Source organism: Monodelphis domestica, chromosome 2 (assembly GCF_027887165.1).
Source record: "Monodelphis domestica isolate mMonDom1 chromosome 2, mMonDom1.pri, whole genome shotgun sequence".
Taxonomy (NCBI): Eukaryota; Metazoa; Chordata; class Mammalia; order Didelphimorphia; family Didelphidae; genus Monodelphis; species Monodelphis domestica.
Window position 1 is genome coordinate 273,084,114 of NC_077228.1, and position 15,358 is coordinate 273,099,471.

The 15,358-nt window shown below is 42.1% G+C and overlaps 1 protein-coding gene across 14 annotated transcripts in view; it reads left to right on the plus strand.

Moving 5' to 3' along the window:
* The window catches only part of PPARD (peroxisome proliferator activated receptor delta), an 84,802-nt gene that overhangs the window by 58,530 nt on the left and 10,914 nt on the right, over window positions 1-15,358 (plus strand). For 6 of the 14 annotated variants that reach the window (XM_056818085.1, XM_056818080.1, XM_056818087.1 and 3 more), the window contains 2 exons: window positions 2,539-2,618; window positions 12,023-12,259. In XM_056818085.1, coding sequence (XP_056674063.1) covers window positions 12,124-12,259 — 136 coding nt within the window. In that variant the 5' untranslated portion in view covers window positions 2,539-2,618; window positions 12,023-12,123. Of the gene's footprint in view, window positions 1-2,538; window positions 2,675-5,719; window positions 5,742-6,643; window positions 6,949-12,022; window positions 12,260-15,358 lie in introns of those variants that run through there. The other 8 variants (XM_056818086.1, XM_056818081.1, XM_056818088.1 and 5 more) reach the window with 4 other exon arrangements.

Genomic DNA, 15,358 nt, shown 5'->3' on the forward strand with positions numbered 1-15,358 from the left:
GAACTGGAAGCCAAGGATAACAGAAATCCTGAATGACTTCTTGGTGTATAGGAAAATTATTTCAAGGAATCTCCTTTCAGTATTTGGTTCTCCACTGCCCCTCAGCTCAGCTTTTCCTAGGAATGGAGCCTGAGCAATTGCTTCCCAAGTCTTTAATATTCTGGGTATCTAGGTTCTTGTTGTATTGAGTCTGTTTTTCAAATATGGGCTAGGTTGTTTTCTTCTTCATTAAAGATGCCCTATACTCTACTTTCTAGTGTGTATAGTCAGCTTATCCAGTCTTCTTGACAGAATCTTCTGAGGAATATCATTCTTGTCTCATTCCCACTGCTTTTCACAGTCTGCAGAGCTCTTTTTGGTCTGCCATATGTAAAAAAAAATAACATCATTTCTTTTGTTTTATTTTTTATTTTAAAATTCAGTTTTATTTTAATCCATTACTTCTGACTGGGACCTACTGACCCTGCTTATTATCTGTCCCCCCCCAACCCACTGACTGCCCAGGGCAAACCAAAGGAGTAAATGGGTCAGAGATAACTAGAGCTTTTCTGGGATTTAGAACTAAAAAAAATAACTGTACTCAGAAGTGGTTTAGTGGTTCAGTTTCATTTTAGGAGATCTCCAATGGAGTGACCCAGGAATCTGTGCTCAGCTTTTATACTCTTTAGCATTTTTATCAATATTTGGGTAAAGTCATAGACTCCAGCCTTTCCAAATTTGCTATTGACACAAAGTAGGAAAAGATAGTTAACATACTAGATGACAGAAATGGAATCCCAAAAGATCTTGACAGGCCAGAACATTGGGATGAAGCTTATAAAATGAAATTTAGTAAGGATAAAGAAGAGCTAAAATTCTCCAATCTCTTTATCCTTTCCTCATACTTTTTATTTCTCAACCTTTTAACTTGAGTCAGAGAAACAAACAGCTTTCCTAGTATAAGATGGAAGAGGCAGGTTTGGACCAAAATTTGGGGGAAAAGCAAACATCTGGGGTTTAGTAAACTGCAAGTTCGGTATAAATCAGCATTGTGATAGGGAAACCCAGAATACCAACATGATCTCAAGCTTCATTAAAGGTGGCAGAGCTTGCAAGAATAAGGAGCCAATAGACCTACTCAGTTCTGGGCAACAGTATTTAGAAAGGGCATTGGGGAGCAGGAAAATGGGAGACCATACAGTAGTGAGACTGGTGAAAGACTAAGAATCAGTATCATAGCAGTGATGGCAGACCTTTTAGAGATGGATGCCCCCCGCCCCAGCTGTGCCCACATGCTGGGTATGCCCTGCCTCCCCTTACCTCACACAGAGGAGGAAGAAAGTGCTCTCACTGGGCTGCTGAGCAGAAGGGTGCAGCAGGTGAAAAAAGGCATTAGGCATGGTAGAGAGGAGGAAGGGAGCAGCCCTGCTCAAGACTCTGCCTTTCTAGTAATGAAATCTGGGGATGGGGAGGGAGGGTAGCCAAGAGCCCACAGAGAGCACTCTGTGTGTCATCGATTCGCCATCACTGTCATATAAGATCTGATGAGAGAACTGGAGGGATTTAGCTTGGAAAAGAGAAGAGATAGATGAAGGGAGTGACAGCTGTCCCCAAATATCAGGAACCATCATGTGGAAAAGCAATGAGTGAAAGTTGGAAAAGAGTCAATTGAAGTTTGATGGGGGGAGGGGGTTCCTACTGATGGGGAGCTATTCTAAAGTGAAATAGGTTGCCTCCAGATAAAACAACTTCCCCTTGTTGAAGGTCTTCAAGTAAAGACTAGGTGTCCATGTGTCATGTATATTGTAGTGGGGGGGAAATCCAGGATTGGGTTTGAAATTAGTTGCTTCTGATTATTTTTAATAAATCACCCTGAAAGGTAATACTTTATTCTATTTTCAAATATTTGAGAAAAAGAAATTCCAGATTTAGCTTGACTACCCATCCACTGACTTATACTGTTCTTTTAATTAATGTGAACTTCTACATCTCTTTGTGTAAAAAAAGAAAAATTACTCCTTGATCTTCTGCTTTCTAAACAGAAATTCCTGTTTCTTTATCCTTTGCTCATATTTCTGATTCCCCAGCTCTTTGATACATTTCTGTGACTGGGCCTCTCTCACCCCAATATCCACAAATAGTTTTCTTTATCCCTTTTTAGTAATGAGACCTAGAAGTCAAGTCAGGGTGTTACCAATGCTAAGTATAGTGGGAGATTCTCTCATAAAAACAAGCTTACTAGATAGATGGCTGTCTTAAGGGAACTCCTATCTAAAATATATAACTGAAAATACCCCCATGAAAAAGTGTTGTGGTTTTTTTCTCTCCTGTTCTCTTCCTTCCTTTGAAGTAGAAGGCAAGAAGAAACCCAGAAAAGTTTTCCCAGGGATAGGTAGAAATATTTGGAAGGGAGAAGCCCACATTATGATGTAATCTCCCATCCCCAAGGAGAAACTCCCTCTAATTCCCTCTAGGAAGAAACTTTGTGTTATCCTGCCTTCCTTCTCTGAAACTGGTTGCCTGTCTCCTCTCACTCTATCCTCTCTGCCTTTTTTTCAGATCCCAGAATTCATTGCATGGCTGCCAGAGCGTCATTATCCTCTTAGAAGTGACATTACTCTCAGTCTGTCCTTCAGCATGTAAGCCTCCTCTATGTCTTGTCCACCTTCCTCCAGAAGATACCATCCTGAGCTGGGTATTGATTTCGTGTCTTATCTTCTACCTCCAGAAAATGGTGGCTCCTGCACTATGATGGCTTACACTTACTTATCTGTTGGGGGCCCAGAAATGTAGGATTAACTGTGACAATGTATGAACATTGTACTTTTGCCCACAAGGATTTGATACTGTTAAGATGGAGAAAGGACATGCTGCTCTAGCTGTTTCAGAGCAAGGTGGGAGCCAGCCTCTTTTGGGTTGTGGGAGATCCTCAAGGCTTGGCTCTCTATTTTTTAAATTCATTACCCTTCTCTACAAAGAAGTCACCTTTCCAGATTTACCTTTTCTTCACAGGCTTTCTGCATTTTGTCTTTAGGCCAGAAATCAAGTAACCAAGTGGCAAGAGAAAAGGCAGTGTGATATGGTGGAAATGGCACCAGATGTGGAGTCGGGGAGACCTGAGTTGTGCTACTTACTACCTTTGTGACCATGAGCAAGTCCTTTCTCAGAGCCTCTGTTTTAGTATCTGTAATACCTGCCTTTCAGGATTGCTGTGAGACTTTAGTGAAAATTTATGCTAAGCCTTTTTTGATTCTAAAACAGTGCATAAGTGTTTATCATTTTGCACAAGTCACTTTTCCTCCCAGGGCCTCAGGTTTCTTATCTGTAAAATGGGTTAGGTGATCATTAAGGACTCTCCCAGCTCTAAGCCTCTGTATCCCCTCTAGATTTGTTTTCGGTATTACACAGCATAAGCTTCCAGGATATTCCCTACAGTTATATAACCACATTGGTGTGGCCTCATCCTGAATATTGAAAGGTCACAGGCCCCTTGTGCTTCCCATACAGCAGCAGGATATCGACCTGGTCTGGCACATAGGGAGTAGAGAGCACTCAAGAATCTTTGGCTTGGAAAAACTAGGGCACATTTCTTAGATGGAGGCTGCTGGTTGAGCACCTTGGTTTAATGATTGAAAGAAGGGGGAAGGGAAGGAACAAAGAGACTGTGGGAATATCAGGCCAGTGCCATCTGCTTGAAGAGTATTAGGCACCTTCATCTTTTCACCAAAACGGCATGGCCTCCATTGAAATTGGGTTAGGGAAGAAAGTGACAGTGACCAAGCCAGTGTCAGGGGGTGGGACATCTCCTTGAGCACCTGGGTTTAGACCCCACTCTGTTAGCAGCATTCCTGAAGCAGTAGCATGAAATAGAAGCAGCCAAGAGAGATTTGGATTCAGTCACAGCCCTCACCATGTGACCATAGTCATTACTTCATCGCTATGAGCCTCAGTTTCCCTTTTAGAATGCAATTAAAGACAGAAAACTGGCTCCATACTGATCAGTCAATTATTGGACATAGGGGTTGCTTGATTATGAGAAAACTCTTTGCATCAGGCCTAGGATCTGACTGCATTTCTGGTCAGCAAAACCCTTGATTAAAGGGCTCTAAATAGTAGGTACAGAGGGTACCCACCATGAAGGGCTGAGTTCAAACAGTGCAATAAGGTTTTCTTCCTATCCCACAGTTGAATAAAGTTTTCTCATAAGACAGAATTTGGACTAGGCCCATAATTGAATAGAAAGAGAACTGAGCTAGCTTCAGAGTTGAGTCACAAGATGGAGTCACTCAATTCCCACATTTAACCACTTGCTGTCCTAATCCCCTTAATTCCTCACACCCATGCCCAGAATGGATTTCTCACCATGTGTTAAAATCCTTCCTTTTCCATGAAGATTTTTTTTTCTCTCCAGTCCTCAATTACAAGTGATATCTTCTTCCTCACATTTCTCCCAGAAATGAACCTCTCCTTGGTTTACATTGTGCCTTGTAGTAATTATTTCAATGCATTATCTCCCCCATCCACCTAGCCTTTTTTTCACCCTTTCTTGGTAACAACTCTAAAACAGAAGGGCAAGGGCTAAGCAAATGGGATTAAGTGATTTGCCAGGGTCACATAGCTAGGACTTGTCTGGATCTGGATTTGAACCCAGGTCCTCCTGACTTCAGGCTTGGGCCTCTATCTGCTATACTACCTAACTGCCTCTTCCTTTCACTTTTAATTATAAACTCCTTGAACTGTGTCTTATTTCATCTTTGTACACCCAAGTGCCTACCTAACCTAGAATCTTGCAAGTAGTTGGTGCTTAATAAATATGAATTTAATTGATTCTAGACATGAGCTATCTTTGCTCCTGACCTATGACTCAAAATTGGAGCCAGGGTCATTTTCTTCTTCATGCCAGTTTACCTTCCACCATTCTCCTATCCCAAATCTCCATACTAGCCAAAAAGGTGGTTTCTTTTTTTTTAAAACCTTCACCCTCTGTCTTATAATTGATGCTAAGTATCAGTTCCAAGGCAGAAGAGTGGTAAGGGTTAGAAGCAGTTAGGGTTAAAGTGACGTGTCCAGGGTCACAAAGCTAGGGTTGGATTTGAATTCAGGACTCCTTCTCTATTCACTATTCTCTCTTCACCTAGCTGCCCCCAGAGACAGGTGTTTTGACTGATATATTTGTCTACCTCAGTGTCATTCCAGCTGTTGTCCCTCCTGCCTCAAATGCCCTCCAAACTTCTCTCTGAATAAGCATGCTGCTTATCCTTGAAGGCTCAATTCATCTTTCCTACTTTCTCCATGCAGCATTCCTTTGTGTGTTCCTCCCCATCCCAGAGGACTTTGTCTAATAATTTATGCCTAATAATTGCTCAGCCCTTGGTACAGATAGCCATCTCCATGAGAACCTGAAGCTAATTCCATTCTCCCAAGAGTTCCAACCCTCCTCAGACTTCTAGTACTGGAAAGCCCAGGGCCTACCACTCCCCTAGCCAGCCCCAACCTAGTGCCCAGGGCTAGAGTCCCCTCCCCGGAAACCCAAGGACACGTTTTGGCAGGACCTGTTATGCTGACACACCGTGTTGCTGTCTCCTTGCATTCATTCATCCCTGGCCTCGCTCCCCTTAGCCAGCTCAGAGTGTACTCTCCTCCTGTCTGCAGTCTGCCCGTGGTAGCAGGAAGCCGTGCTTCTTGCTTCACAGTATTGGGTGTGCCAGATGCTCAGAGGTTACAGAAGTGCCTGAGGTGAGCCGGACTGACCCCGAATGGAGGTAGGTGGCTGGCCCAGCTGGTGGTTATTCAGCTCCTCCTTGTCAGGAAGAATCTTGTTTGGCTGTGTGCTTGCACACCTGTGTTTACTTCCTTCCCTAGTGCCGGTGCCCTTCAGGTTAGACTTTGGCAATTTAAATCCTTGATGCCAAGAGACCTGGTTGGTCATCCAGCCCAACTCCATTATTTTACAGATGTGCAAACGGAGATCCAGAAAGGTCGTGACTTTCCTAAGGTCACACAGGTAATAAGCCTCCAAGGCAAGATTAAGCAATACACTGTACTAAACACTAGGGATACAAAGATGAAAAACAATACTTCTTGCCCTCAGGGAGCTTACTGCCTAACTGGAGATGGGGGCAGTAGAAGGAGGATAATTATACAAATTTGGTAGAACCTCAGGTGGCATGTGGTAGAAGCCAAGAAGAAATTCTTTTCAGCTTTTCTGGCTAGCATAAATGAGTATTTGAGGGCAGCTGTGCCTGTGACATTTCTGTCTTAGCAGCATTTCAGAGGATTAGGTCAGTTTCATTCGACAGATAGTTATTGTGAATGGAGCACTGGGTAAGGCTTTAATAAAATATAAGATAATTTAGATAAGATCAAAACCCTTCCCTCAGGGAGCTTAGAGTTTAATAGAGGGATGTAACAAGCTATACATCTAATAAAAATAATGCAGAATATTATATAAATAATGCTGTGTGAGGTCCAAGAGGAGCAAGGTTGTTGCTGACTAGGGGAGTCAGGGAAGGTGTTTAAGAATTCAACTGGGGGCAACGGGAAGGGGGTGTAGGAGAAAGGGATTCTAGGCATAAAGAATAGCATTAGCAAAGGCTAGGCAGAAACTTGGGCCAGAGCAGTGCTTCTTCTCATTCCTCATTGTATTTTGGGAATAAGGCAGCCTGGGAGTTTGTTTTGCAGGAAATTCCTTCCTTGGAGAATTCACTCTCTGTTCTGACAGGCAGCCTGGTAGCCCTCAGCCTGTCCTCCCAGGCCTGTGCTGACTGAGGGAGGGAACCACTACTGGGGGTGTGGCTTACATGATCAGGAGATACCAGACTACCAAGTGATGCTGTGGGGCTGGGAGAGGGCGTAGAAATTTGAACCAGAATGAGATGGAGGTGCACCGAGCCCTCCTGGGAGACAGCTGCCACCAAGGCTTTTTCAGTCATGCTATGCTGAATCTTGTGCAAGGGCCTGTTATTTTTGGTAAGTGTGTTGAGGAAAGGAAGTAGAGGGAGGGGTTCAGCTGGGGGGGGGGGGCTGGGATACATTTGAAAAACACAGGCTTTGGCTCTGGTTCCTGAGTAGTTTGAGCGACTCTGTCCAGAGTTTCATTTCTCTCCCAGGCTTAGCAAGTTTTTGATGCTGGTGAGATTACACACTTCATTTTGCCTCAATTCCATTGTCATTGGTCGTGGATTGGTGTTTAGTAGAACAGATAAAGAAAATATAAAAATGAATGGCTTTTAGTGAAACCCAGACATTGGTTGCAACACAACAGTAAATATCAGTATTATGCAACCTGAGGTCTGTTGGGGTTTGCCCCCTAGACTGTGAGTGCCTTCCCTCAGTTGTGCTAGAGGTTTCGAGGAAGCATGACTGAAGCAAACACCCACATCTAGAGAGGAAAATAGGCTTTTGTGGTCCTGGCACTAAATTGAAACTCTTAACTAAGAGCCCCAGAACTACTCTAAGAGCCTGAGCAGCATTGGTTTCCCACCATAAAACTGAGCATGTCTCTATAAGCAGGAAAAAATGCTCTAAATCACTTTTAGTTAGAGAAATGCAAAGTCAGACAATCTTAGGCACCACCCCACAATCAGAGAAGCTATTATGACAAAAAGGGGAAAAGACAACACTTAGAGGAGATATGGGAAAGGTGGGACATGAATGCATTTTGGGAGGAGTTGTGAACTGATTCAGTCATTCAGGAAAGCAATTTGGATATTATCTTCTTTCATACAAATTTCATACCCGAAGTAAGAAAATGTTAGTGTTAGAACTGTGCACTTTGTAGCACTTTGCCCAAAGGGTTATAAAACAGCAATATGCCCCTTTGACACAGCAATACCATTACTAGGTTTGTATACCAAAGAGATAAAAAACAAAAAAGGGAAGGACCTATTTGTACACAAATATTTAAAGCAACTCTTTTTAGTAGAGCAAAGAACTGGAAAGTGAACAGATAGTTATCAACTGAAGAATGAAATGGCTGAATAAGTTATAGTATATGATTGAAAGAAATGATGAGCAGGAGGATCTTAGAAAAACCTAGAAAAACTTACACAAACTGAAGCAGAGTGAAATAAGCAGAACCAGGAAAACACTGTATACAGTAACAGGAATACTTTACAAAGAACAACTGTTGATAACAGCTATTCTCAGAATTACAATGATCTAAAACTATCCCAAAGGACTCACGATAAAAAAAAAATGCAAACTTTTTTCACTTTCTTAATTTTTGTTCTATTTGAGTTTCCTTCCACAAAAGGATTAATATGGGAAAATGTTTTACATGATTGCACATGTAAAATCTAAGAGAATGCTTACCATCTGGGGCAGGGGATGGTGTAGAGTGAAGGAGGGAGAGAATTTGAGATTCAGTGTTCTTTGAAAAATATTGGAAACTGTTTTTACATGTAATTGGGGTAGAGGATAGAATTTAATATCTTGGAAAAAAAATAAAACTGAGCACAGATCAAGCCATTGCAGTAAATTACATAGAAAGCTGATGTTACAAGACACTTTATGATTCCTTAAAATGGAAGCTCCTAAAGGGTCTTTTAATTATGGCTATCTCATGAGACCAAGTCCTGGGTGGGATTCTTGATTTTATCCCCCTGCATCACTTGTGCCCTCCTGGAGCTCATTTCACCTATTGTATGGTTAACAAAATGGATGTCTAGTTTTTATGTCCAGCCCAGTGTCCTCACCTTCTCTTCAAGCCTGCCCCATCTGTGTACCAGGCATTTCCACCTAGATGTCTACCAACACAACACTGAAGTAATCTAAAGCCAGCTTCTCTGGGGCTTCTCCCACTTGCAGTCCATCCCACTGGAGACAACAAGGATCTTCTTGCTCAAAGGTCACACCATTCTTCCCAGACCAGATTAAAACTGCTAACTAAGCATGAATTTTAAGCCCTTTTATGCCTTGCCCAAAATGATGTTCTTGCCTGATATGCTCAGTATTCCAATAAAGTCATTTTGAGAAGCTTCAAACTCATGGGCTGGGCAAAACTCAAGAGCAGGGCCCAAACCAGATTGAAATTTAATTGGGAAATGTTGAATAAAATAAATAAAATGTTAATTTGTGGTTTTCTAAATCAATGTGTGGCCAACAGATTATGTTTGACATCATTGGCCTAGACTTGCTTATACCTCTTGCCCTCATAATATAGATGGGTAATATTGGCTGACTTTTTTAGAATGGGAATAGCTGAACTTCAGGGTTATCACTATCCTGAAGATGTATCAGCTTTGCAGATTCAGAAATGCTAGCTAATTAGCTTACTGGGCTGATACTGACTACCTTAGGAAAATGATTCACACCAACCAAACTCCCAAATCACTTTTTATAAATCATAAAGCCAGTTTAATAATTTACTGAAGTAGTGGTGGTTGAAAGTGGGGAGTATAACTTCGCAGGAACCAATATATTCAGGACTGATATTCAGGGTGTCTCCTTCTCCAGTACCAAGTAGTTGGGAAATTAAGTGAGTAATTAGAAAGCTATATAATCATCTTGATATCAGAACAAAAGGATGTGAATGGTCTTGAAAGATAATTCATTTAGACTATGATGTTACCCAGTGAACCAACTCCACTGTGAAGTGCAGCTTTCTAATGGCCTAATGCTTTTGTATCTCTCCTTTTTTTTTTTTAATAAAACCCTTACCTTTTGTCTTGGAGTCAATACTGTGTATTGGTTCCAAGGAAGAAGAGTGGTAAGGGCTAGGCAATGAGGGTCAAGTGACTTGCCCAGGGTCACACAGCTGGGAAGTGTCTGAAGCCAGATTTGATCCTAGGACCTCCCATCTCTAGGCCTGGCTCTCAACACACTGAGCCACCCAGCTGCCCCCTTGTCTCATATTTCTATAACTTCCTTTTCATGTGGTAGAGGAAAGGAAATTGACCGTAGACTCAGGAAGATCTTGAGTTCAAATTCTAGTTCTTATATTTAGTTATACGACCTTAAGCAAGCCTTTTTTTTTTTAACCCTTACTTTTTGTCTTAGAATCAATACTAAGTATCAGTTCCAAGGCAGTTAGGGTTAAGTGATTTGCCTAGGGTCACAGAGCTAGGAAGTGTCTGAGGCCACATTTGAACCCAGAATGATCTCCCACCTCCAGATCTGGTTCTCTTTCCACTGAGCCATCTATCTTCCCCCAAGTTACCTTTTTTTTTTCCACTTAGTTCTGTGGGGGGGAAAAGGTCATCGTATTTATACTATTGACCTCATGGGGGTTGTTGTGAGTAAGCCCTAAAGCCCTTTATATTAAAAAAAAATTTTTTTTAATTGCGTTTTGTGAGGGAATTAAGGGGACAGCATTGTGGTGAGTTTTGGGAATCAAGTGAATCACACTGACTCCATCTTGTGACTCAGTTCTGGAGCTAGTTCAGTTCCTTTTCTGTTTAATTATAGCCTACTTCAAATTTCAGCCTGTGAGAAAAGTTTATTCATTTGTGGGCAGTAGGAGAAAACCTAGTCCATTATGGCTGGGAATGGACCCCTTGTACTTACTATTTAGAGCCCCTTAGCCAAGGACCTATGTTAATGTTGACCAGATACAGATCCTAAGATTAATGCAAAGAATTTTCTCATAGTTGTACATCTCGAGCAACCCATATATCTTATCTGAAAACTGGCCCCAAATTGATCAGTAAGTTATTGTTTCCATATTCCTTTCATTGTTTCCTATACTTGGAGAGGAATGGAACACTTCTCTTGAATTCAAGGAATCCTACCTGTTCCCTCTCTCTCCCCCAAATTGGAAGGTTCCAAATCTTTCCAACAACTAGAAATCAAATTATCTAATGGTGTATTTTTTTTACTTTTAATTAATCAGTCTTATTTGATTAAGTGCTTAGAAGTCCATTTCCCTCTGTATTTGAGGTCTAGTCCTAAGCTGAGGAAGGGGCCTGGTCCTAATTTGTTAGGCAATTGGCATGCATTGCTTAGTAAATATTATGCTCAGAAGATTAAACTTTATTTTCTCAGTCATTTAATCTTTTGCTCACTACAATTAGTATAGTAAAAACTAACAAACTCTTGTTTTTTAGGTCTAAATTCAACAAAAATGACCAATAACCTGAAGTCCAGACCTCAATTTTTCTGCTATCAATTTGTACCTAACAATATTCTCTATTCTTTCTCATGTGAAGATTGTGCCTTCAAGCTGCTTTCTAACTACCTGTGTACTTTCTTTTTTCTCTCTCTCATATCAGAGCAATGTCTGTCAATGGTACTTTGTAGTTTCTCAGTTTGGCTACAGGATAGGTTCCTCCTTGAAAAACTTTTCCTGTCTTGTTGGGTATCTGGTTGGAAAAAGGGCTTAGTAGAGAAATATTGAAGTTGAGAGAGTCTTGGTTTCAAATCTGGAGAATCACACTTATTTCTCTTTGAGCCTGTTTTTTTTTTTCTCATCTGTAAAATGGGAATAATAATGCTTATATTACTTTCCTTACAGTCTGGTTATAAAGATTAAATCTCCTTCTGAACTTTAAAAAAAATTAAATATGCTGAAATAATTATCATGACCTTGAATCCCACAAACTCTCCTCAGGATATGGGATCATGAGACTCTAAGCCATGCGTTCATCTTTTGAAATACCTTCCCTTGATCCCTGGGAAGTAAATGATTCTGTGGGACTTTCACTCTTATGTTAAATTGAATTCTGTAGAGACCTGACTTTACCAGGCTGTAGGACAATAAAGTGTTTCTAAAAGAAGCAGAAGTGGGTAGCTGGCTTCCTAAGCTAACAGAGACAGAGACATTCTCCTAGCCAGTGAAGCTACTCTAAATCCCACCAACCCCATTTAACATTAGCAGGCAGAGATGACAAAGAATGTGAGTAGAGGGAATGCTAGCCATGGAGATGAGTTCAAAAGGACACTCTTCCTGCTTTGAGGTCTGTCAGTATTCTTCCTCAGCTATCTACCCTGTTTCTTGGGGATTCCATAGTTGGGGTACAGTTCCCTGAGAAGAATGGGCCCCTCCCCATCTGTCATTTCCTTCCCCTGCTTTTGGTTACCTTGTTTCCCTTTCCCCTCTCCCCAGGCTAACAGGAAGCCCCCTGTAGAGGTCCATCTGTGAACAGATACAGATGATGCCAGAACTATGACAGGGCCGGCAGGCGTGGCACTGAGGGGTGATCAACCATGGAGCAGCTACAAGAGGAAGTACCTGAAATCAGGGAAAAGGAGGAGAAAAAGGAAGTGGCAGTGACAGTGGCAGAAGGAGCTCCAGACCAAAATGGGGGGCCGGAGAATTCGGTTCCTTCCAGCAGCTATACAGGTAAGGGGAAGGAGTGGGAGAAGGCTATGAGCTAGGCAACAGATGAACTAAAGGAAGAAAGAGTGTTGTGGTGGGATGCTGGAAAGACACTGTGGGGACACAAGGGATCTGGCTACCTTGTTCTGTCACCAACTTCCCGACTTTTTGGAACAATTGGGCATTTCCAGGAGCCTGGTAACCTGGTCCTGCCTTCCTCTCTCAGGAAGACCTAAGAGAGAAGATTTCTAGCTATTGGACTTTATAGAAAATTTCCTGTGTGTACCACCAATGGCTGCTCTCTTTTTAAAAGTAAGTAGATAGCTGGGTTACTTCAGTAAGGAAATATGATGGCCATGTACATTAGAGTTTATTGTTTATAAGCAAATAAAAGTAAAATTTATAGATCCTAATCTGATCCATTGATAATTGTGGTATTGCCTGTCCAGTGACAACTGGGCCCAGAGATTCAAATCAGTGGCTGTAATTCATTGATATTTTCCCCTAATCAAACCAAATACTTTTTCTCCCTTTTTATTTCTTTAGGTCCTATAATAGTGACAGTCTTGTTTTCCCTGATACACTGCATTGCTTAGTCATTATTACTACACACAGAAACACAAAGTTAATTAAATTAAAAAAGAAAATTTCTTGGGTGAAGTTCCCTTGCTTCTCCCACAGCCCCTTCCTTCCAGCATTCCTGATAAAGGATTCCCTGTTTTCTGCCCATTCATTTACTCCTCTCTCACCATTCCTTTCTGTTGCCTCCTTTTGAGCCACCAAAACTGAAAAATTGGGTACCATATCCAATTGCTTTTTTGCCCTCTTTCCCCGGGATGCCCAAGGTGTTGAAGGTTTTGAAGCAGAAACTGTGAACTACTAGTTAGTAACCTAGGAATTGCTTGAGGAAGGAAGGTGACAATATGATCACCATTCTCTTGGGAACCAGTCTCGGACATCCTGGCCATTGGTGACGGCACAAAAGCAAAGAACAGTTTAGGATGGGTTCTAGATTCCTGTCATTTGAGAGTCTTAAAGCATAAGGATGAGAAGAGAACATGTTGGTAAAGGTAGGCTAAGATCACCCCTCCAGTCAGGTAGAGCAGACTCCTAAGGCCAGTGCACCATCTGATGCCAGGGCATACTTCTCCTCAGATCCAGCATGTCCCCAGAAATAGATAGTCATCAAGTGTAGCTGCTCCTGCTCCCCAGGTGAGTAGCAATGGCATCTGGCTTGGCAGTCATCCAATTACAAGTCCTTCCAGTCTAGCACTTCTCATCCCAGGAGTGGCCAGAATACTAAAGTATGGCCAGCCTTAGGCCTAGTAGGATTTCAAGGAAAGATAAGCCCCTTGCTCCAACCTGCTGGATAATTCCTTTAATAGAGGAGCGGCAAACCTTCATTTCACAATTAGATAAGTCTTTTCAAAACAAATTATGGTGGGAGTCAGCAGTTAGTGGGCTTCACTGGCTACTATCAAGTCCCTTCTCATGTTGATAAAGAGGAGCAGGCTAGAAAGCAAGAAGACATTGTGCCTCTGGAGTGGGACAGAGGCAGTGCCCCCTCAGGAGAAGAGAGTAAAAAATATGAACTGGGGCAACCAAATTCAGCCATTTGTGCAATTTTGCCTAGAGCTTGCCATGCTTATCTTCATTTTTGCTCAGCTTTCCATAAGCTGGTCTTCAAAGTAGGCTATTTCCTGTTCACACTGGCACCCAATTGGGAAAGTTGCCCATCACCCTCAGGCTTTAAAAGACAAACTTGCCACTTGTGAGCCAAAATAGTATGTTTGTGCTGGAGCTAACACTGGCTGGGAGGAGAAAGCCAAAAAGCCAGGCTAAGTCAAGGCTGGAGGATGAGAGCCCTGCCAGTGAGCATAGCTTAAGGAAGGACTCTGGATTTTCAGGGGTGGCATTTTTCAGGTGGTCACTGGGACAGGGAATATTGCATGCCACCCTGGGCCATGATCTTTTTTTTTCCTTACTTCTACAGCTAACTTAATAATTTTTTTTTATTAATGGATTAATAGTGAAATAGGAATGGGATAGGTGTAAAGTTTCTTTTCTTTGGGCTAGAATAGAACCAGGAAAGTATTTAGTGAGCAGAAGAGAATCCTTAAAAAAACTCTGTTATCCCACATAGTTTGACCAATTCTGTACCTAAGCACAGTTCTTTCTGTTAGTCCTCTTTCTTCTGTCCCTTGACCTCTCAGGCATAAGGAAAAACTCAAAGAATGTTAAGAATGCAACTGTCATTTGCCTTGTGACATAGTCATCTTTGCCCAGATCTTGGTGCCCCGGGCATCTGATAGCATAGCTTAATGCACAAGACTTTTCCCAGGGACACATGTGGTGAAAGCCACCTGGATAACTAGCCTAGGGCTGTGATCCTCTGCCACTGAAAGGTCTCAGCTGGCTCTCTGCTTTCCCTCCTTCTGTGCTACAGCTGTGGTATAAGGGCCAGCCCAGAACACCATTCCAGAGGTGATGGCTTTCTCTGTGTATTTTTTAGGTTACTTACAGGCAGCCTGAGACAAGGTGGATAGACTGTTGCTCTCATTTGTGCTAGTGGCAGGAACTGTTGAATTTCTCCTCTAACAGCTTGTCTTGCCCCCTTTATTATGAAAACATCTAGACCCTAACCCTCCCATATCATGAATAGAGATTCAGAGTCCATTCTCACAGGCCTTTCTCTTGTGTCACTGCTTCTAGTACAAATTTTCCCCAACTGCCCTGGATAGTTACATACACAGCTTCCCTTCCTTGCCAGAAGGGCTCAAAATGGCTTTCCCATGCCAGGAAGCAGTTGAAGCAGGAGCTGCTGACTGTACGAAACCAAAGGGGCTTTCCAGAGCAGCTCCAGCATGGGGAGATATTGTCTACTAGCAGGGATAAAGCTGGGACCCAGCCCCAGGTACCCAAGTCTAAAAACCTTCAGAATTAATTGGTAAGGATTTATATTTATGGGCGTCTGTTTCCTCCCCAAAACAAGGAAGGCCCTTCCAGCTGGAAAATTCTTTGTGGATAAATATTTTCAACAGCCTAAACCAGAATTTAAAGAGGCACAGGTATCTCTCTACAGTTCTTTTTTTTTTAATTCTTACATTCTTTCTGTCTTAGGAC